The sequence below is a fragment of the Stenella coeruleoalba genome, assembly GCF_951394435.1.
Source record: "Stenella coeruleoalba genome assembly, chromosome: 6".
Lineage (NCBI taxonomy): Eukaryota > Metazoa > Chordata > Mammalia > Artiodactyla > Delphinidae > Stenella > Stenella coeruleoalba.
Window position 1 is genome coordinate 89926206 of NC_137151.1, and position 23604 is coordinate 89949809.

The following is a 23604-nucleotide window of genomic DNA, read 5'->3' on the forward strand; positions in this document are numbered from 1 at the left end:
AAATATATGCTTTGATTTCTAAAATAAGATGATTAATGAGGGCACTTATATATATTTCACTTTGAACTTACTTTGCCATATCTCTGGACAACTGCATAAATCGTTCTCCATCAGACGGAGACAAAAGGTTTAAAATACGCCTATAACCATCCATTGCCATTTTGTGATCTCCCATCTGTTCATAAAGGCTTGATCGCTCCCACAGATAACGGACATTAGTAGGTTCATATTTAAGTGCTAAAAAGAAAAAAAGGAATATAAATAATATCATAAAAAGGGGTTCATGGTACCTGGGTGTGACCCACCTTCTTTTCAGAAAATCTATTAAACACTCTAAACTAATTCTCCAATACAACCAAGTGGGTTATTCTGGAATAAATCTACCTTCACAGGAACTCTAGACTAGGCTTGATCTAAGACCAAATAGAACCTGAAATCTCCATATTAATCTCCATTTGGTCACTGAAGTCTAATATTAACCCTCAAGGAACAGCTTAGAACCAACACTGATCTTGGTGGGAAACTGAAGGTCCTGTTCTTCAACCAACTTTTGTGCAAATATTAGCTCACAATATAAAGAAAGTTGCTGATAAACATGAAAATACAGGGAGCCCAAATACTTACCTCTGGTATAACAGAATATAAGGAATAAATATATTTCAGCTAACATCACCCCAGAAGAGCAAGTACAGTGATCAAAAAACCTATTATATATCATTTTATCAAAGGAAACGAGAAAAACACTTTTATTACCTTTTGTGTAGCAAAAAATAGCCTGCTTAATATTGTCTTGTTCCAGGGACATTTCTGCCAATCTAACCCATTCTTCAGTGTCACTGGGATTTAAATGTGCAGCAATCAACTCAAACTGCAGTGATTTCTCCATGTCACCTTGGTCCTCATATATCATAGCAAGAGTAGAAAATGGCTCATAAGCCAAAGGAGCTATAATGAATATGAAAAAAAAAAATTCCATTGGTTGAGGGAAGAGGCTTGAGCTGATGTCAATTCCATGTTTCACATTGTGGATCCTTTCTCTAATATTTAAACTTTTTAAATAACTTGAGCAGAATTATACAAACCACTTAATGGAATTTAGAATAAACAGTAGAGGGGTTCCCTGGTGGCGCAGTGGTTAAGAATCCACATGCCAATGCAGGGGACATGGGTTCGAGCCCTGGTCTGGGAAGATCCTACATGCTGCAGAGCAACTAAGCCCATGCGCCACAAACTACTGAGCCTGTGCTCTAGAGCCCGCGAGCCACAACTACGGAAGCCTGCGCGCCTAGAGCCCGTGCTCCGCAACAAGAGAAGCCACTGCGATGAGAGGCCTGCACACCGCAACGTTTGCCGCAACTAGAGAAAGCCTGCACACAGCAACGAAGACCCAATGCAGCCAAAATAAATAAATAAAATAAATTTATTTATAAAAAAAGAATAAACAGATTATATTTGCTTTAGTATATTTTCACATTTTTAAGATACTCTTTTCTGTAAGCAGGTGTAATTTCATGAAAAACCCTACTCTCTACCATGCCCCCTTCAAGAAAATCCCCCTTTGCTAAGGCTAAACAAGGCTCACTAACTCAGCAAGTTCATCCTAATGAGCATCAGCCATATCAGTGGGGTTAAATCTTCACAATCCGGCTTCCACACGGAAGGAGTATGGGATTAATGGACAGAAGATACATAAGTAGCACCTAAATCCAGATTATCAAAGTGAAAGGTTAATCCACATTTCTGAAATAATGTTTTTGAATTGAGGTTCTAAGATCACAAGTGATTAAAATCAAAGGTAATTGTCAAAATAAACAATTATAAACAAATAAAGGAACAGATAATACTGAAAGTAGGAACCAAACAAAATATCCTAAAGGAAAAAATTCGATTAATCTTATTTCTGATGGGGTAAAAGAGGAAAAGCAGCGCCCTCAAATTACTCTAATGAATAATCCAGGAATCTTACAAGATTTCTAAAAGAACCCTAGACTAAATGAAAGGAAATGCCAAAATATTGAAAAGATAAATTGAAAGTTCACTCTAGTACAACTATCCCTGCCACTATGCAGGGCATCATTTGGCAACACATCAGGAGAGCAAAATAATAAATATAAGTGATCAGTCAAAAAGTGACTTCTGAAGATATCCTTCAGTATGCCTGAGGTTTGCAGTTTAACAGAAAGATGACAAGTATATACTGTGTCTTTTATCAAAAAGTAGATTAAAATAATCTAACACTGTCTGATTTGGAAAATAGAAGAAAAAAGAATACTCTTCAAAAGTGCTTTTAAAATAATTTGTTTGCCATATTTTAAAAAGACTAATACTATAAAAGCCTAAAGCTCCTAAAATGAAACATTCAAAAACACACAAATTTTAAAAAGCCTGTAAGAGTTCAATAAATATTAATGATATTTCATTGACTCATACTCTGCGATTTTCATTTTCTTGGCAATGATACCTATTCAATGTGAAAAGTGGTAAATCACTGTTATCACAATCACCTCCAAGCTTCTGAATATATTTTCCAAATAGCACAGTGAGGTGCTCCTCCGTTTGTTTTAAAAGTCAGACTATTAGGGCTTCCCTGTTGGTGCAGTGGTTAAGAAACCACCTGCTAAAAAAAAAGAATACACCTGCTAATTCAGGGGACACGGGTTCAAATGAGGCAACTAAGCCCGCACGCCACAACTACTGAAGCCCACATGCCACAACGAAAGTCCACATGGGCCCTAGAGCCCATGCTCTGCAACAAGAGAAGCCACCGCAATGAGAAGCCTGCACACCGCTACGAAGAGTAGCCCCTGCTCGCTGCAACTACAGAAAGCTCACGCACAGCAACGAAGGCTCAATGAAGCCAAAAATAGATACATTTATTAAAAAAAACAAGTCAGACTATTAAACTGCTATTGTCAATAATCCCCACATTAAACACCTTGTCTTATGATTTCCATGCACATCAATATCGCCTCTTCACGTTCTCCTCGAGCAAAGCGAATGTTGGCTTCACCCATGAGACCTCTCAGAGCTCTGGGAAGTTTACTCCGAGGCCTTTTCTCCTGTACAGAACAAAAATGACATTTAGATTCAAACAAAAAACAAATCCAACAAAACTTTCCTACAGTAGCAAGTTCAAATCACAGTAAAATATTTAAAGAAAGCAAAAATCAAACTGGTCAGGCATTACTAAATTACTAATTAGAACAAATGTGGAACTGGATGCTATAAAATGGATTTATATGTCAGGAGATTTATGACTCAATCTACTGAAGATTCTCCTTTCAAACTTATCTACTCAGAATGAACTTGGTTAAAAGAATATCAAGTTACAATATGGACCTTTTAATAGCAAAAGGACAGTACATTTTGAGACATGCAATAATTAAAGTTTTACATTTAAAAATCTCTAAAATGAAACATAAGAAACCAGTAACAGTAGTTGTCTCATAGTGTTTCCTTTCTTACAGTTTAAATTCTTTCAGAATATATGTATAATTTAAAGATTCTTTTTCAATTTCTATATCACATGTTTACATTCCATTTATAAATACGAAAATAAGAAACACTTTACTTTCATCATTTTCTTGGTTTCACGATTGAGAACCATCTCTAATACAAACACGTCGCCTGCAGTGGGTTGCTCAGGTGTCTCCTCCTCCTCGTCCTCCTCCTCGTCCTCCTCCTCCTCCTCATCTTCATTCTCTCCAAGCATGGAAGCAAAGACCTTGTGAACTGACTTACTGACTCCATCTGATGTTTCTCCTAAAGACAAAGACATTGAGGTTGAAAAAGAAAAAAAAAGAAAGCTTCAGCATACTTACTAGTTGCAAGAAAAAACAAACAGTATTTTCTGGAATACAAATTTCTACCCCAGCAATATCAAACTTGAAAGAAAAACACAGACAAATGAGCACTCCCAAAAAAAACAATCCAAAGAGGAAAGCTGTCACAAAGCCATGTATTTTACTCTGCAGGAAGTGCTGACTCATCCTTTAGGCCTTACCCAGACATACAGGCAAAATTAGTGGGAAATCAGAAGTACACACGGTAACTGTTAAAAGCAGAGAGGAAAAAAAAAAATAAAAGAATTGTAGGACATAGACCTAAGAACTAAAAAAGTCTGGTGGTACATAACTAGGAGGTATAGAACAGTGGTTTAAGGTGGTAAATAACCAGGGGGTGGAGCACAGTAGTTTAAGGTGATACATAACCAGTGGGTATAGCACAGTAGTTTAAGGTGAGGTCTCTAAAGCCAAGCTGTCTGGTTTCAAACTTCATCTCCATCTATCACCAGCTGTGTTACCTTGGGCAAATTACTGAAGCTCTCTGTACCTCAGTTTGCTCATTTGTAAAAGGGATCAATAATGTCTGCCTTATAGGGTAACTCTGAGGATGAGATGAGTCTTTATATATATGTACTTAGAAAAATGCCCAGCATATAGTAAGAGCTTAATAAATGCTATTATTAAAATTAAAATACTATTATTATTTCAGGAACAAAATAACATGACATATTTCATCTGTATCTGAGGATATCACTACAGTAAAATGATTTTCATAAGTTCATAATGATTATCTTTTTTTTTTAAAAATAAATGTATGTATGTATTTATTTATTTATTTTTGGCTGCATTGGGTCTTCATTGCTGCATGCAGGCTTTCTTTAGTTGCATCGAATAGGGGCTACTCTTCGCTGTGGTGCGAGGTCTTCTCATTGTGGTGGCTTCTCTTGTTGTGGACCACGGGCTCTAGGTGCACGGGCTTCAGTAGTTGTGGCACGCAGGCTCAGTAGTTGTGGCACACAGGCTCTAGAGCACAGGCTCAGTAGTTGTGGTGCATGGGCCTAACTGCTCCACAGCATGTGGGATCTTCCCGGACCAGGGCTCAAACCCATGTCCCCTGCATTGGCAGGCAGATTCCCAACCACTGTGCCACCAGGGAAGCCCTCATAATGATTATCTTGAATGATCAAGAAAAGTTAAGCTGATGGTGCTTCCCTGGTGGCGCAGTGGTTGAGAGTCCGCCTGCCAATGCAGGGGATGCGGGTTCGTGTCCTGGTCCGGGAAGATCCCACATGCCGCGAGCGGCTGGGCCCGTGAGCCAAGGCCGCCGAGCCTCCGCGTCCGGAGCCTGTGCTCCGCAACGGGAGAGGCCACAACAGTGAGAGGCCCGCGTACCGCAAAAACAAAAAAACAAAAAAAAGAGAAAAGTTAAGCTGAGAAGCCAATTTTCTGTTAAAGCAAAGACAAGTAGCATATTTTAGAAAAGCTACAACAGTTAAAATTTTAAATATATATATATTCAAAAATCCTTAAGCTTATTCACTTATGTGAAATACCTCAAATCCCAAAGATGCTGGATAAATGAGATAGTCAATATACTTAAGGAAGAAGAGAATGAAAAAAACCCACGTTTTGAGCAACAAATAGTAATTATTATTATGAAGTCATAATGATCATCTTCAAGAATTCTAAACACCCAAAATAAATATGAAAAAACGGTGTAAAATAAATCAATAAAATTTATTACAGTACAGAAAAAAAAAAAAAGAAAAGTCATATGATCATCTTGATACAGAGAAGCATTTTTTTTTTCTTTTTTGGTCATGCTGCATGGCTTGTGGGATCTTAGTTCCCCAGCCAGGGATCATACCTGGGCCCTGGCAGTGAAAGCGCCTAGTCCTAACCACTGGACCGCCAGGGAATTCCCCCAGAGAAGCATTTGATAAAATCCAACACCTATTCCTAATAAAAATTTTAAGTCAACTAGAAAAGGAAGGGAATACCTTCAGTTTAATAAACAGTACCTACAGAAAATTTTCCACAAACACAGTTAACGGTTAATTATTCAAAGTCATCAGGAATGAGACAAGTATGCCTACTATCACCGCTCCTTTCAATATTTTACTGGATGTCCTGGAGGTCCTAGCTAATGTAATAAGGGAAGAGAAATAAAAGACATAAAGATTAAGGAAGAAATAAAACTGTCATTCACAGATGACATGATTATATACATAGAATATCCAAAACAATCTTTGCATAAAAACTGTCAGAATTCATGAATTAGCAAGGTTCCTGGATACAAAGTCTATATACAAAAATTAACTGCAGTTTTTATATCAGCAACAATTAACTGAAAATGAAATTAAAAGAAGTCCCTATTTGCCTGGTGCTCAAGAGTAAGAATTTTGCAGTGGAATTCACCAATGTATAGGAGGAAAAAGACAATGACTCTAGTGGCCATATATTCCAATTAGCAGACTTTACCTGTTCAAAACTGACCCCTTCCTCTGCTCTGAATACATGTTCACAGTTACCAAAGGTCTTGGTAAAGTTCTGGGACAATACCTTCCTGGGAAATTGGGAGTTTAATATCTTAAAAGGACTGATGGGATTACTTGAGCTGAGGCTAGTATGCCTGACTGTTCATGGGAAGCTAGAATGGGATTCAACTAACCACCTTTTTTTAGGGAGGGCCTAATGGGCACCTCTCAGGGGCAGCTTTAGGTAAGAAAACTGGCAGGCACCCCATGGTGTCTGGCACTACAGTTGCACCTCAAAGATGTGATGATGGAAGAGCAGCTCCTACTCTGAGCAGATAAGGAAGGACTCACAGGTTTTAGAACAATTTCAGCCCCATTTTTCACCATACTTGCCTGGCAAGGTAAGAAACTATAACCCCAATTTTCTCTCCTCTTTACCCTTTCCTCCCCACTTGGTCCAAGGAAGCAGTAACAAAGCCTGTTCGTTTTCTGTCCACCCTACTAGTGTTTTCTCTGTGTCAAGTCTTATTTGTTTGGAGGGAAAAGAACCAGCCTCTATTTCTACCCACTAGGACTAGAAAGTTTAATTAAGTTCTCAATCAGACCTTACACCCAAAGCTAAATTCTAACTGATAGTTCAGTATCCCAGGTTACTTGACATGGGTAAATGGATACCATGAACTATCATCAGTATTCTGATCACTAAAAAGGTGTATCAATCACCAGAAATTAATAGATTTGCATAATAATTCATCACTTAGGCTCTCATGAGTTTAATTAGTCTGGGTGCAGCAACCAAATATAATACCCGGTCATGCAGAGCTGAGGACTGGATCCTGGCATGAGGTAACATACCAAGATACCTCTTGTGTGTGTGAGGTCCCATATGGAGCCAACTGGCCTTCCACTCTGACATTTCTATCTTATCTTCCATAATTAAAAAAGTGGTTTGGAAGCCACTTTGTATAGAAGTATAATTCATTACAATTTGGGGGAGTATAGTCTAGAAGAATTAGTAATCAAGTGAGAGGGTCAATTTAAAGAATAATGACTCTAAATGGCTCCCAAACAAACGCTGATGTCGATCTGAAACACTTCTCCACAAACATAACCCACTAAACTAACCATCATCATAATCAATAATTCAACAAATATTTATTGAGCACCTCTTACACACCAAGTACTATGTTCCTAATAAGCCAGGTATCAATGACAGAATACCACTGCAGGAAAAAAAAAAATAATGCTTTCACTAAACTATTAGGTACCCTTAACATTTAATGCATTTAAGGTAGGGATCTTAACATACCTTCATTGACATCTTCGTCCTGAGATTTGGTACAGTCAACTCCTGATGATGATGGAACTGCAGAGTCATTTGGATTTTCTTCAGCTGATGACTTGCCTTTTTCCTGAAGACTCTGAGATTGAAAATTAATTAATGATTCCAAAAACAAGTGCACATTTAGCGCTCCCCAGTTGAGAATACAAGCATCTGCCTCATTCTCTATTTCTGTGACTTGAGCTCTGAACACATACATACTATGTGGAATCTAAATTTGAATACTGCCAAAGCATTTCATAGTACTTAGGTCTCATCCTTCAGGCTGAATCAGTCGTTTGTAAAAAATAATTTTTAAAACCTTGATGATTTCATTAATCTACACGTTGTATCCTTGCTTTTTAAATGAGAAGAGATGGGGCCCTATTAGTTGCATGATTTAGGAAGGAATCCAACAGCTAATCTCAAAAGGTGTAATTACTGTTATTTTCCCTCGGACTTCAAGTGAGAAGACATGGAAAGTTCACGTATTTCCTCATAAGTATAAAAAAATATGTCCCAGAGATTTTATCAGACAAGAAAATTCACTCTTTTCTGTGGAAGATTACACCACACCATTGGGAGACTCTTCAAAAATGGAAGCTCAAATCACTCCGTCTAGAAACAGACACTGAGGCCTAAAGAAGAGAGGTGAGTTGCGCAAGAAGACAGTGGCAAAGCTAGGACTAGAACCAGATACTGCCTCCAAACTCTACTCCCCACGCCCCCCATTTAATCTACCAGCGTTATGCTACCCTCAAATAAAAAATGCACTATTTGGCAACAGAAAAAAAGGTAAGTGGTTACCACCGAGACAAAAGCTTTTTGGTGGGTGAAATGTTTTGAAGAGGAGCTTAGAACAGGGACGAGGTGAGAACCCGAGTTTCGGTAATAAGGGGAAGAAACTGCTGCAAGTACCCGGCCCGCCCCATCACAGCGAACGGGGTTACTGGGTCCCCCACATCTCTCTTAAGTGTCTTAGGGAGACGAAATAGTAGGGAGCATCCTGGCCCATTATCTCCTCACTTTCTTCTCACGGGTTTTTCTCTCTTCTCTCCGCCTTTCGAACTCCTCAAAGGAGATCTTCCCTTCCAGATAGTCGATGAGCTCCGGGCTGAACCCCGACATGTCTGCGGGGATCTGATGTGCAGTTCCAGAAGCCGAAACAGAGAAACGGAAGAGCAGAAGCTCCCAGACGCTACCCCCACGCCGAGGCGCTAAAAACAAGGACCCGTCGTCCTTCCGGGAAACCTGCCCGGCCAGCGCCGCAACCGCGGCGCTCCGGTTCCGCAGGAGCTTCCGGCCCCGCCTCTTCCTGGCGATGTGGGCGTGGGCAGGACCCGGACTGGACAGCGGCTGGGCCCTCCGGGTCGCCGCGCTTGCCGCTGGGCTCAGGCCTCCGGTTTAAGCTTATTAAGGAGTTGGAAAAAAAAATGTGCTTTAAGAAAATGTTCCTTTATCTACATCATTTCCCGCAATTCTCCATTAAAATTCTCTCAATCCATTTCTTTTTTGAATGTTTGTTTTTAAAATTAATTTAATCATTGGTGTAGTGATTTTTTTTCTTAATTTAACCACTTGCTCTGCCACGTGCACGTTCCACTTTCCAGTTCTGTCCTGCCACAGAAAGCTAAAGTCCTCCCACAATTTATGGTTTAACTCTCATCTCCTCCAATCAATGGCACCATCAGTTTTCCCCTCTTCCACAAATCCTCAAGCTGTCCCTTTCCTCAGACTCCTTCTCAGTCTGTAACTAGGTCATCTAGACTTCACGTCCCACCTCTAATTCTCACCCAAATTTTCTTCTTTTCTTAACAGTTAAACTTTTAGAGAGAATCAAATATTTGCTATGATTAGCATACACTATTGCCCATTTACTATACAGGCCGTGTACTGTCTTATGCATATTACATTCATATCTCAAAATAATCCTTTTGGATATTTTATTATTTTATGTTATTCCTAATGCCAACGTTCTGAATCTAATACATAGTAGAGCCAAGATTCAAACCCTGGTCTATCTGACTCCAAATCCCATACTTGGAATTAATATGATATACTGCCTCTCCTCAGTGGAACACTTCTTCAGCTCCTACACACTCCTGTGGTCTATATTTTGCCTTGTCTTATAACTATTTCTCTGCTGTCCTCTTCTAAAGACACTAGCTAGCTGTCAACATCTTGAGAACAGCACTACCTGATACATCTTTGTGAACTTTCCTCTGTAGGCTAGTAATCTATGCTCAAAACACATTTATGAATTCAACTGGATGGAACTGAAAGTGCCTTGGGAATGGGCAAGGGATAAGAGGTATGGAATGCAGCTCAATGCAGCTGAGGTTAGGGACAAGTTACAGGGAGCCTATCACCTGGCTTGGCCATTGGTGCCTCTTTATGACAATCCAAATGAGGAAAAGCAACAGTTGGATGGGAGAATGAGGGGCCAGGACCTGTAAGAGGGGAACTTCCAGGTGAGAGAAAAAATCTCCAGCTGGAAGTCATTCCTTTCTCATGATAAAGGATCCTCAGGGCCCTATCTGGGTATAAAATATGGGAGGCTAGGTGAGTGGGTTGGAATAAGGTAATCCACAGAAATCCCTAATAGGTAAATTCCCCCCTGAATTTCTCCAGGCTGTCAGGGAATTGCATTTGAGAGGAAGTCGAGTCTCTAGTCCTAACTCTCCTAGGGGAAAAGAAGGAAATCAAAAGGAGCAAATCTGGTCACCTGGTAAGGAGAATGTTCTCCTAAGACCCAGATGGCTTAGACTAGCTTGTTTGTTATTGGCTGCCTGGAATATGGGAATAACAATTGTGATGATATAGATTCACATTGCAGAGATTTGCAGCAGGAAGCAAGGGGTGGGAGAACATTTTTTCTGCTGTGGAACACCTTGATGATGTGACAGTTTTGTTTTTTTGTTTTTTGGGTTTTTTTTTACAGGTCAGAATGTAGCAACAGGTCTTGAAATTGGAATCTTTCTGCTTTTCTTTTCTCCACTTTGTTGTAAGTGATGTGTCCCCTGGTGAGTCAGAGGCATCCACATTACCTTGAGATGAAGTGGAATTGTTATAGCAGTAATGAAAATAGCAAGAAGAAACTTTTCAGACTTTCAGACTGATTTCTGAGAATCAAAATGGAATGTCTGAAGAAAGCAGAACATTGAATTTATACCATGACGAGAGCATGAAGAGTACACAGGGAGGGAATGACTCCTTCCTTTCTCAAGGGGAGGAGCCAGGATGGGGTGTGACACTTTTGGGGAGACAATTTTCCCATGGTTCTCTCACTTTTTTGCAAAAACTTGTGACTGCTTTCACTCTGGACTATCTTTTCAAGGATGTCTGGAGAACAAACAGCCTTGAAAGATAGAGATATTGTCTCCCTCTGGGACAGAGGGCAGATTTGTTTTCTGACTAGTATGATAATATTTCCCTCTGGGGCAAAGGTTGGGCATGTTTGGGCATGTAGCCCCCTTGTAAGAGTGGGGATTTCCTAAGTTTGGGGTACCTCAACTGTGGCACAAACCAACTAGTGCCCAGTAAACACCTGGACTCACCTCCACATGGCCCCCATGATACTTGGGGGACAAGGAGAACCAATAGGAATGTAAAACACATGCTGCCTGCTGAGCCATGAATAATAAAGTCTATTGCCTTAGACCCACTGGTCTCAGGGCCCACCAGGATCTGTGAAATTGCAGCAGCCAGTGTGTAGCTTGCAAATCGGGTAAAATCTCACACCCTTAATAGTTCTTGACCACACTACACCCAGGATAGGGGACAATAGGCCATGTCCTAGGGATGGGGAATGGAATGCTCATCAAAGAGGAGCAGAGTCAGTGTTGAGAGGCTGTCAAGGACCTATGCAGAGGACCACAGACCCCTTGGGAGCCTAGATCACCTGCAGAACACTTATTTTCATTGCAGGAAACACTACACTTCTGCTGTTTTCCTAACGACAGTTCTCGGCCAAGGACAAAATCACTTCCCCAGTGGCCTTTTAGAAATGTGAATAGGGAGGTTTTGGTAGCCAAAATAATAGCGCAGGAGTGGGGAAATCACTAATATACCACTATACATTGTCTGGGGACCAGGTGTGCTAAATGGTCACCACGAAGACTTGTCCTCCCCCAACTGACAATACCATCACTGATAAGAAACTCTAGTCTAGTGGAGTGTAGGCCTCCCATCAACAGCTACCTGCCAGTTGTGAGGAATTTTCCAGCAGAAGGATGCATGTCCTGCGCTGAGACTTTGCAAGCTCATAGCCAAAAGTCCCCTGTGGATGCTCTTCCTTTTCAGAGGCCTTAAAACTAATAAACATTCCCTTTGTGGAGCTCTTGACAACCAGAGCAGGAGTGGTGAAAGGGAAAGGGAAAGCCAGTCACTGGTACTTGAGTGGAACTGGACAGAGGTGAAGCAGTCCCTACCACTCTACCATTTATCTGAACAGGCTTATTTTTATGAGGAATAGCTCATCAATAATTACTTATAGGACTTCCCTGGTGGCGCAGTGGTTAAGAATCTGCCTGCCAATGCAGGGGACATGAGTTCGAGCCCTGGTCCGGGAAGATCCCACGTGCCACAGAACGACTAAGCCCGTGCGCCACAACTACTGAGCCTGAGCTCTAGAGCCTGCAAGCCACAACTACTGAGCCTGCATGCCACAACTCCTGAATCCCGCACACCTAGAGCCCGTGCTCTGCAACAAGAGAAGCCACCGCAATGAGAAGCCCACACACCGCAACTAGAGAAAGCCCACGTGCAGCAACAAAGACCCAACGCAGCCAAACATAAAATATAATTATAAATAATAATAACATATCTTTTAAATGGTAAAACAAAAAAGTCTGGCATTAACTAGAAGCAGCTTCCATTACTGTCTGACTAATAGCAAAATAACACACATTTATTTCAATTCATTAAGTATTTATTGAGTGCTTGCTACATGCAAGGCATTGTACTAGGTGCTGGAGAAATAAAAATGGCTTATATATGATCTTGGCTCACAAATATCTCACAACCCTCCAGGGAAAACACTTATACAACTAATTACAATAGAACATATTGAACCAGATATAGAATCTGTTCTTGCATAAATATTTTATTCTTGATATTGAATATCAATCATCCACAAAAAAGCCACAGAAAACTATTTTGGAATGTACAGACTAGTGTTTTTAGGATTACACTGTTTCCTTCTAGTACAGTGTTCCTTTTGCAGAAATCAGAGAAAATGATGCAGCTCTTCATAAAGAAAAGTAGCTATTTCAGATGAGAATATGAGAATCAGAATGATACAGCCTCAGTTGGGGAGGGGTGGGTGGAGGAAGAGGGTTGGTTATGAAAGAAGGGAAATCCACCTGTTTCTCCTCTCCCTTCCTGAGGTTGTACGTGGAAAAGCCAGAGGTGAGGCATGGCTAGGATATCTGGTGTAGCACAATGTCCACCACTGAACATCGTGGCAGAGAACATCTCCCAGAGGCCCAAGAGACTCCTAAAATCCCACGTTTCTTTGCCTTCCATTTCAACTTAATTGTGGATATTCATCACTTACTCTCCCTTGATATGTAACTAAGACCGTGAGATCTTTCAATAGCATATGCTGACCATGGGAATGCATCTTCCTTTTAGGAAAAAGATAAATTTAAAACCCAAATTCCTGTTACATATAATAAACTAAAGTAAAAATGAGCAATGTCCCTTTCAAATAAAAACAGATTGATAAAAGGTAAGAAACATAGAAGACAAGCTTAAAGGAAACATAATTTAGAAGATCATTTCTTTTGACTTTATGGTGTTTCTGTAATCCTTGCAATATATGCCGTGCTCTACACTGGTATCTATGGTTATTGACTGAGAAAAAAACCCATGCACGTAAGTCACATATGGCCCAAAGCTCAAACTGTTTACATAGCATGAGCTATGTAGACTAAAATGTAGAACAAAATCATTACAAATTAACAAAAATGGAGGGAAAAAACACATAAAAGTTTAGCCATGACCATGAATCAATTTTTCTAATGAGAAGCTTCGTCTGTAGTTTTAAAACCACCAGACATCTGAAAGAAAACATTATAACGAATGGAAAATGAAGATTAACACAAAGACCCAAAGATCAACATAGTTCGGTGAAAACTCTTTTTGTCTTCATTTCCTAATGAGAGTTGTTAGGAAAGGAGAGCTTGTATTTATGAAATATTCTCCAAATCAGAAACTTTGCTTCTTTTGCAAAGTTGAATAATTATTATATTACAATATCACTAACTGGGTGCTTTCTCTTTTTTCCTGCTCTTAAATATTTCCTTGTTTCATGCTCACACAAAAGTATGTATTTGGTGTTTTCTCTGATACTTTTTATTAGAAATCCATATATGCAATTTATAGATGAATAAACTAAGGCTTACAAACAACTTGTATGCAATACTGTCTCATACTGAAATAGGTACTTGGTATTAACAATTATTCTGTTTTAGTGTCTGTTACCCTTGGGCCTGAGTGTGAAAAATAGTCAAGGGATCCTTCATTAATATACTTGTGTTTATTCTATTTTATTTTCTCATTGTAGGACAGTTCTCAAGTGCATATACCACATGGTAAATTGCATCCTCTTAGAATAACAATCATTATTTTTAAAAATTCATCCCATTTAAAAGAGCTAATCATCAAAATCCTTTCACAATCATAGTGAAGTGCAACAATGGTTTGCTTCCTCACAATTTCATCCTATGCCCATGAAAGAATGGGAGTAGATTTTAATTATCATTCGGTTCCCTTTATTTATTAATTTATTTTATTTTATTATTTTTTTTTGCGGTATGCGGGCCTCTCACTCTTGTGGCCTCTCCCGTTGCGGAGCACAGGCTCCGGACACGCAGGCTCCGGACGCGCAGGCTTAGCGGCCATGGCTCACGGGCCCAGCCGCTCCGCGGCATGTGGGATCTTCCCGGACCGGGGCACGAACCCGTGTCCGCTGCATCGGGAGGTGAACTCTCAACCACTGCACCACCAGGGAAGCCCCGGTTCCCTTTATTATTCAGCCAAATGAAAAGCTAACAGACTAGAATCATAGTATATTTTCTTCGACTGCACCATACCTGTTCCTTTTTAAATGGTAGGTATTTATTTGACAGGAATGCTAAAGTAATAAGAATAGTAAAATTCAAATCTTAGACATAAATTTCTAATTTTTTTCCCAAGAAGGGCCATCTTTACTAATATTCTACTCTTTTTCCCCCTCTAGGTGAGGAATTCAAGCTCAAATATATGCTTAATACTTTCTCCCAAAAGAAACCATTCTTTTAAATTTTTACTATCCATTTAATCCAACTGTACAGCTCAATATATTTCTTTACAGATAATTTTCCACATAATTTAGCTCTATGACCTGGTCTGAAAAAAGATATAGGTATAAGTATGTGGTTTTTAATTATATTTCATAATTCTATTGAGTGATAGTTCTACTATTTTAATATATCTCTCCCCAGAAAACTATGCTTTAAAAATCATAACTGTCATTTCTTTTTAAAACCAGACTGTAAAATATATGAACCAAATCAGAGTATTAACAGTGATGAGTATCATCAGAACTGAGCAGTTACTTACATGAGGAAATAAAATCATTTTTCAAATAAATATTTTCTAAACCTCTTTATGACTTTATGACTGAGTTGAATGTTTAGATAGATGCTGGGAATAAAGGGATGCGTTTTACCTGCACTCAGAAGAAACATTCAGACTTTGAGGTAATTGGGGAAGGAGTTTTTCTGTTCTTCATAATCTGCAAATGCAGAAGCAATAAGTTCTGATTGGAAAGAGAGAGGTCCGGGATTCTCATTCATGGAGGAAATATTTGAAAACATTCCAAGATCAAGACCTCTTCCTTTAAAATATGCCTGAAGGGTTCTGAAAAACTGAAGAGAGAAAGAAAATGTTCAGTGTCATTTATCATTTAAACACTCCAAATACTCAAAGATGAGTATTTTTCCCCTCTCATTTCCCCCCAAATTGACTTTAGAGCTAACCCAGGAGGCAGGAGGTGGAAAACTCAGAAACACAAGCTGTGGCTCCTTCTCCCCTTCCCCCTCCTTTCTACCTGACATTTCAACTCTAAACAAAGATAATTCACCATTCTTGAATATCAATTATTTAACAGCCCACAGTGAGAAGATTCATTGGCCATCTCTGAGTACTGAAGTCAGAGATGAAACTGAACTCCACGGTGATCAGAGCTCAGGTGTCTCCTCTCTGATTGATGGTGAGATAGATCCCACTCACCTCAGACGTGGGGTTTTCAGCTGTGTATTCTGTGAATACACAGAAGCTGTGCAAAGTGCTCTTTGATTGTTTTAATCCTATATTGGTATATTTCACATCATTTTCTTTAGAAAAACTATATTTTGAAATCGTAATGTCATCATGTTTACTGTATTTGGCATATTTTTAAAAGAGAAGTTTTACTGGTATTTTGAATTCTATTTCCTAGATAACGTTATGTTGAAAAGAATGCCTAGCAAATTGAAAAGAATGCAGGTCGACTTTCAGTTTTTGCAATGGAGCTTTGCAAGTATTGGTTATGTGAGAATCTGTTTTGTTATCAGTTCAACCTAAGCTGTGCAAAATGTAATTCCCTGGTACGCTCTTGATTCTGTATATATCAATATATTAGAAATTAAGGCTATGAAGTCAATGTGTATATAATATTTACAAATGTAATGTGCTATGTGTGTATAAGGTCATTTCTAAATATAAATTTGTTTCTCTGTACAGAAACAAGTGTAAATTGGCTAGAACACCGGCCACTAGGCTAGCAAAATTCTTCTCTGGTCCTGCTGGGGAATCTTCTCAGCCCTTGGCAGCCTCCTCTCCACCGTGCTCTAGCAGAGTGCAGTGTGCATAACTCCAAGGAGGTGCCAATTTCACCCTGCAGCTTGGCATGTCCCAGTGGCTGTTCTTACCAGATCTCGGTTTCTAAGATTGTTGAGGGGCTTCTATTTTTCTTCGTTTCTCAACACGGCTCCATGCACAAGCCCAAGTTGCACCAGGGCAACAGCCAGCAGCAGGAGTGCTTTGGGCATTGTGGAAGGAAGCTGAGTGAAAGGAAGGACCAGGGAAATGTCAATGGCCAGAGAGAGAGAGATAGAGGAGGGAGAGAGAGGAGAAGGGAGGGCAAAAGTAGAAAAGAGAAAGAGGAAACATTTTTAAAGGGAGACAAGGAAGAAGAAATAGTATATTGGTTCACCTGAATTTTGCAGCCCTCTTTTTTTCCACATTCATTTCTTACTGAACCCCCCTAAAACCAATTATTAGCTTAAAGGAGTCCATGATAAGGAGAATGTTATACAGTGATAAACAAAGCAATTATGAATACAACCTAGAAAGTGAGTATGCCTTTTCATCTGAAAAAAATTGCACTTTGTTGTCTCCAAAGAAACTGCAATTCTTAACAATAACAACAAAAAAAGAAAAAACAACCAATCTTAAATTACTTTAAGTGTTAAGACAGCAGTCTTAAAAAAAAGAGAGAGAGAAAAGAAAAAAATATACAGCCCAAACTGAAAGATGCACCTTACACACAGGTTTGAGACAGACACACACCACACCAGTGTAAGTAGAGATTGTATCCCACCCCAAGGTGTGAAATGGAAATGAAACACACAGAAAGAGCTAACAGAGCTTACCAGGAGTTTGGTTTTGCCTGGCCCTGGTTGTTTACCCTGCCTACAATCTGCAAGGCGATTCATGGCTACTTATAACCAGTGGATCGGCTGCAGGTGGGAGTCATTGATGTGAGCGGGGGTGGAGGGCTCAAAAATAATGATTCCATTTTCATCCACAGCACAAAGACCGTTGAGAATCACATCTTCAGGCTTCTTCAGGGTAAACAGTGAAGCTATTTGTCCTAAATACAGCAGACTCTCCCCCAACCACTGAACATTTCATTTGGATGTTATAGAACACACAAGGCACTTCCACACGGCAAAATGGCTTTCTCCCTTTTCACTTTTAAGAGAAGGTATATACACAGCGGCTGGGAATATGATAATGATTATCCCACCTAATAGAATGCTCTTTTGGAGCTATCAGCCTTTCAAATTAATCACATTTTTTTAAACAGAAAATTCTATTGCAAGAGACAAAATTGCTCTTCGTGACCCATACCTTATATTTCTTCTTAGAATCTCAAGAAGCTTTACAAGTTTTAAATAGTGGTATGGTTAATCATAATACCCTTTCAAAATAGAGCAAAAAGATAGCACATGTTTTGTGGAAGAAAGAAAACTTACCTCACCTATAGCATCCCCTTGCTAAATAAATGCCATCCGCAGAAAATGGAAGGGTTGAGAAATTGGACTTGACGAACTGAAGTTGCTTTGGTTCCAATAGTTCAGAACAATCCAGAACAAGCTCTTTGTTGAGAAGGCTAGTAATCTGGACCGGAAATTAGAATACCTGGCTACAATCTCAGTCTTGCCATTTTGACCTTCGGAGGGTCATCGTGACCTTCATTTATTCACGCCTTTGTTTATTCAACAAACTTTTACTGAGTGCCTACTATGTGCCAGGCACAGCACAAGGCGTTGGGGATAAAATAGTAAGAATAATAGATTCCCTGCCCTCATGGAATTAACAGATTAGTGGGCAAGACAGACGTTAATCAAACCATTATATAACAAAGTGTATAAATATCAATGATGATAATTTCTATTGAGATTATGGCACTATGACAGGGTAGAAGAGGTGGATTCGATGCAGTCTCAGGGATCAGGTAAGGCTTCTGTGAAGAAGTGACCTTATATCTGGTAGATGAGTAGAGTTACCTAGGCAACCTAGGGAGGACAGAGGGAGAAGAGGTTCAGACAAGGTGAACAACTGTACTAGACCTTGTGGCTGGAAGGAACATGGCAAATTAATGCAACTGAAATTAAGTCAGTATCTGAGGAGTATAAGGAGCAAGGTGGGGGGCTGATGCAATTTGGGCCTTTAGAGGTAGTCAGATTATGATCTTTCTGCTGCAAACAATGCTAACTGATTGGAAAGTTTTAAGCATCCAAGCGACTTGATAACAGACTTGCAATTTTAAAAAGCTATTCTGGTTGCACTGTTGGAGGACAGACTGAGCTAGAAAAGAGGGAGACCAGTTAGGTGGCTACTGCAATAGTCAGGCAGGACAAGATGTTAACTTGGATTAGGGTGGTAGCACAGATGTAGAGTTGTGGATGGATCTGAGAGATATTTAGAAGGTACTGATAATGTACTGGATACTATGGGAGGCAGAGCTAAGGGGAAGAGAGTTTCAAGGCCAATCCCTAGGTCTCAGGATTATGCAGCTGAGCAGACTACAGTGCCATTAGCTGACATATCAAACACCGGCATGAGGAGATGAGGCTCATGGGTTCCAGGTGGGACACGTTGAATTTGAGGAGCCTTGGAGATCTCCAAGTGGGGATGGGGAGTATACAATTGAATACACAGGCCTGAAGCTCAGAGGAGAGGTCTGGAAAGGAGATGTAACTATGGGGGTTGTAAATATGGCATGGAAAGGATGAGATTACCTCAGTGAAGATTAGCAAATGAGAAGAAAAGGTGACGTAGGACTTGAGCTTTGAGAAATTTTAACATGAACCAGCCCTAAACCAGAATCTATAGGAAGGAGACCCTGGAGGTAGGGGGAAAACCAGGAGAGGATGGGAGCAAGAGAAGAAAATGTTTCAAGAAGGGACAAATTGGGTAAATGAGGACTTAAAAGGATCCATAGAGCATTAGAGATATTTGGGTAGATGGAGGTGAAGGTCAGATTAGAAGGGACTCGATAGACAGGAAAGAGACAATGAATCCATCAAGCTCTTGAGAAGTTTGCCTGTGTGTGTGGGGGCGGGGGGAAGGTGTTTATTTTATTGTTAAGACTTCAGTCTGTTTAAATGTCAGTGGTCATTGCTTTCTTTAACCTAACTATGCACATTTGCCTACAATCACATCTCAAAGTTTTCTCCTATATTTTCTTCTAGAAGCTTTATAGTTTAGCTTTTACATTTAGGTTTATGATTCATCTCGTTAGTTTTGTATATGATGTGAGGAAGGTTCCAGGCTTATTTTTTTTTCCCATATAAGTATCCAGGCACTCCAGAACTGTATGTTGAAAAGATTTTCTTTTCCCATTGGAATGTTTTGGCACTTTTGTCAATAATCAATTGACCATAAACACATGGGTTTATTTTTGAACTCTTTGTTCTGTTCCACTGATGTACTTACTACTTATCTATCCCTTTGCCAATACCACACTGTCTTGATTACCATAGCTTTATAGTAAGTCTTGAAGTCACGTATTGGTGTGATTCTTTTCCAAAATTGTTGTGACTATTTGAAATTGTTTGCTTTTCTATATACATTTTAGAATCAGCTTGTAGAGTTTTAGAAAAATAGCCTGCTGGAATTTTTATTGAGATTGTATTTAATATCATTTTGGAGAAAAATGACATCTTAAAAATAGTGAGTCTTCCTATCAATGAATATTATCTCTCTTTATCTTAGGGCTTTAAAATTTTCTCTAAGCAATATTTTGTAGTTTTTGGTGGAGAGAACTTGTAAATATTTTTATTTATTCCTAAGTATCTTATAAATGGCATTTTATAAAAATTATTTTACAGTTGTTTGATATTTGAATATGGAAAATATTTTTTGTATATTGACCTTAAATTCTGTGACCATACCAGTCCTAGTAGTTGATTTATATATTCCTGAGGGCTTTTATAAAGTACTGGATTTGATTTGCTGGTATTTCATTAAGACCTTTCACATTTATGTTAACAAGGAATGTTGGCCAGTAACTTTTTGTAATTTCTTTGTCATGCTTTGATATCAGGCTGTGCTTGCCTCATAACATGATTTGGGAAGCGATCCCTCCTCTTTTATTTTCCAAAAGAGTTGTCAACATCGGTGTTACCCGATGTTCAACAGAATTAAAACTTCAATACAATTCACCACTGAAATAAACTGGGCCTGGAGTTTTCTTTGTGGGAAGCTTTACTTTTTCTAAGTCAGGTTTATTAGCATGTAACTTATATATCCTTTTTAGTAAAAAGTTCCACAAATTTTGTATAGCTATGTAACCACCATCACAATTAAGATTTAGAACATTTCCGTCACCCCCAAAATTCTCCTCAAGCCCCTTTGGAGTCAGTTCCCCTGTAACCACTCTCATGTTTTCTGTCACTACAGTTTTTCCTTTTTCTCTCACATAAGTAGAATCACACAATATGGCATGTTAGCATACTGAACTTAAGAGTCATCAATATTATTTCACATATCAGCTGTTCACTTCTTTTTACTTGCCAAGTAATATTCTATTTTATGGATGTGCCACAAATTTTCTATCCAGGCACCAGTTGACAGACACTTGGTTTGCTTCCAGTTTGGGGAAATTATTAACAAAGCTGCTATAAATATCTACATACAGGTCTTTGTTTTGACATAGGTTTTCACTTCTTTTGAGTAAACATATGGAAGTGGTATTGCTGGTTCATATGCTAAAGGTATGTTTCACTTTCTAAGAAATTGCCACACTCTTTTCTAAAGTGACATTCTCTTTTGCATTCCCACCAGCAATGTATGAGAATTCTAGTTGCTTCAAATCTTTACCAGTACTATTGCCAGTTTTTGAAAATTTTTATTTTAGGCATTGTGGTTATAATTAGCATTTTTCTAGTGACTATGTTGGGCATCTTTTCATGTACTTAGTTTGTCACCCATGTATCTTCTCTGGTGAAGTGTTTTAAGTATTTTGCTCATTATAAATTTAGTTGTTTTCTTGTTGGTGAATTTTGAAAATTCTTTATATATATTTTAGATACAAGTTCTTTATCAGATGTATGTTTGGTTTTCTCTCACGTGCAAATTGTGTTTTCATTTTCTTAACACTGTTTTTGAACAGTGTTGAAGTTTTTATTTTTGGTGAAGTCTAATTCATCAATTTTTGTCTTTTATGATTTGGGCTTTAAAAATATTTTAAAATTTCTATTTTAATTTCTCCATTGGCATTCTAGCTATACCTCTTTGAATTATTATTTTAATGGTTGCTTTAGGGATTATAATACGTAATCTTACACATAGGGAACCACAGGTAATAATACTTCAAAATTAGCTGGGGTCAATTGTAAAAAGAAAAACTTCAATTATTTCTTAAAGTTTTTCTAAATGTATTAATTTAGTAAATATAATAACTGGACCATAATTAAAATTTCTGTTATATAAAACTCTAATATATACAAAAGTAAGGAGAAAAGAATAATGCAAGTCCACGTATTTATCACTCAGCTTCAACAATTATCAACACATAGGCAATTTTGTTACAGACATAATTTTTGTTGTTGTTAAATCAGGATTTTGAATTATCTTGGGTCACTGTTATGATTACTCATTTGAAAAAATATTTAACAAATTTCTACCATGTAAAATATGCATTGCTAAGTGTGGGACTACAAATAGGTGTATGGAAAGGGACACGATCCCTGCCTGCTATGAGCAAACAATCTATATGGAGAAACAGCATGGTGTGGTGGTTTCAGAACCAAATTTAACCATGTTCAAAACTGGACTCTGCCATTCTCCTGGGCAAATATTAATCTCTCTGCACCTCAATTTCCTCATCTGTGAAGTAACCCTACTTTGCAGTGTTGTTTTAAGATTTAGAAATGATACGTATAAAGGGCACCTGCCATGTAGATGCTAAATGTCACCATTATTAAGAACTGCACATAATGTGACCTAACGTGATTCCCATAGGATATGAAACTATGACAGCAAGTGCTAGAAGTAGGGATAAGATTAGTCCTGACTGGCAATTGGTAGATTTTTACGGAGAAAATTTTGACAGCAAGGATGTGGGAAGAAGTTCTTGAGCAAAGGCAGTGAAGTAGTAAAAGGAAGACAAAGGAGATGCAGTAGCCAAGTTTGCATGTGTGGCAGACTTGGCTCATTGTTTCCTTTTATCCCTTTTGTTATGGGCGGAATTGTATTCCCCTCCCCCCAAAGTTCCATATGTTGAAGTCCTAACCCCCTATCAGCTGGCACATTGATCTTGGACTTCTCAGCCTCCAGAACTTGAAGAAATAAATTTCTGTTGCTTAAGCCACGGAGTCTGTGGAATCCTATTATAGCAGCCCAAGAAATACACCTTTCTTCTTAGATGTTGTTTAGGGTAGCACAAACCCAGCTTAAAAACTTGATTCCACCATCTCCCTTGCATTTCTTTAGTGGTGATGCAATATTATTCTGGCCTGTGAGCTGTAAATGGAAGTCCCTGAGAGTGGGAAAGGGAGAGGAGAGGGAGAATCCTTTCCAAATAAAAGGCAAAATTCCTTTTGCTCCTTTCCCCTCCTTCCTGGAATGGAAATATCATGCAGCCACGGTCTTGTTACGAAAGCCACACATTAAGGATGGAGAACAAATGCGATAGAAGGAACTCTGGTTCTTGATGACTTCATGGAGTCTTATCCTGGACCTTCTACCTGAAAATTTGATTGTTTTAGCAACTATTTCTCAGGCTTCCTGTTTCTTGCAAACTAATCCTAACTGAAACAGCCTGTGTGGGGAGGAGATGGGTGTCTTTAGGAAACGGTAGGAGAGAAGGCTGGAAATGGATCAAACTGTCAAGGAGTTCAGACTGTTTCCTATCAAACATGGGGGAAGATTAAAAGGTTTTGAAAAAGAGAGTGATAATGCTAAATTGCTGTTTAAAAAAGGATTAATGGGAATATGCAGGAGAAAAAGGAAGAGGGTGAGACAATGAGAAGATCACTTGTGAAGCTGCTGCAAAATTAGGAATACTAGTAATGATGGTCTGAATTAGGGTGGGAGTCAGCAAAGAGTGAACTAATGTAAGGGTGGCCCTAAAGGGCTGGACTCTTTAGGGCCTGTGGTATGCAAGGAGGAACTAGATGGTAAGCAAAGGAGACATGATCAAAATGAATGGAGGTTCAACTTTAGTAGCTGGAGGATTTAAGAGAAATTTGGAAACTGAAAG

General features: G+C 39.0%; 3 protein-coding genes across 4 annotated transcripts in view; all 3 read right to left on the bottom strand.

Annotated features, from left to right (window-relative positions):
• The window catches only part of GTF3C3 (general transcription factor IIIC subunit 3), a 31454-nt gene extending 22507 nt beyond the window's left edge, over positions 1 to 8947 (bottom strand). The window contains exons 1-6 of one of the 2 annotated variants that reach the window (XM_079924315.1): positions 8610 to 8947; positions 7572 to 7683; positions 3572 to 3762; positions 2936 to 3059; positions 754 to 945; positions 72 to 237 (exon numbers count right to left, since the gene is read on the bottom strand). In XM_079924315.1, the coding sequence (XP_079780441.1) occupies positions 72 to 237; positions 754 to 945; positions 2936 to 3059; positions 3572 to 3762; positions 7572 to 7683; positions 8610 to 8711 (887 nt within the window). In that variant the 5' untranslated portion in view covers positions 8712 to 8947. The remainder of the gene's footprint in view (positions 1 to 71; positions 238 to 753; positions 946 to 2935; positions 3060 to 3571; positions 3763 to 7571; positions 7684 to 8609) is intronic. The other variant, XM_079924314.1, reaches the window with a different exon arrangement.
• Positions 8948 to 15316: 6369 nt separating this feature from the next.
• Positions 15317 to 16851, bottom strand: LOC307187825 (uncharacterized protein C2orf66; the record flags this gene model as incomplete). The annotated part of the gene is given in 3 exon segments (XM_079924359.1): positions 15317 to 15496; positions 16541 to 16573; positions 16577 to 16851. Coding segments are annotated over 3 exon segments (297 nt in total). The 5' UTR covers positions 16661 to 16851.
• Positions 16852 to 18382: 1531 nt separating this feature from the next.
• The window catches only part of PGAP1 (post-GPI attachment to proteins inositol deacylase 1), an 85678-nt gene continuing 80456 nt past the window's right edge, over positions 18383 to 23604 (bottom strand). The window contains exon 27 of the mRNA XM_079924636.1: positions 18383 to 18412. Coding sequence (XP_079780762.1) covers positions 18400 to 18412 — 13 coding nt within the window. The 3' untranslated portion in view covers positions 18383 to 18399. The remainder of the gene's footprint in view (positions 18413 to 23604) is intronic.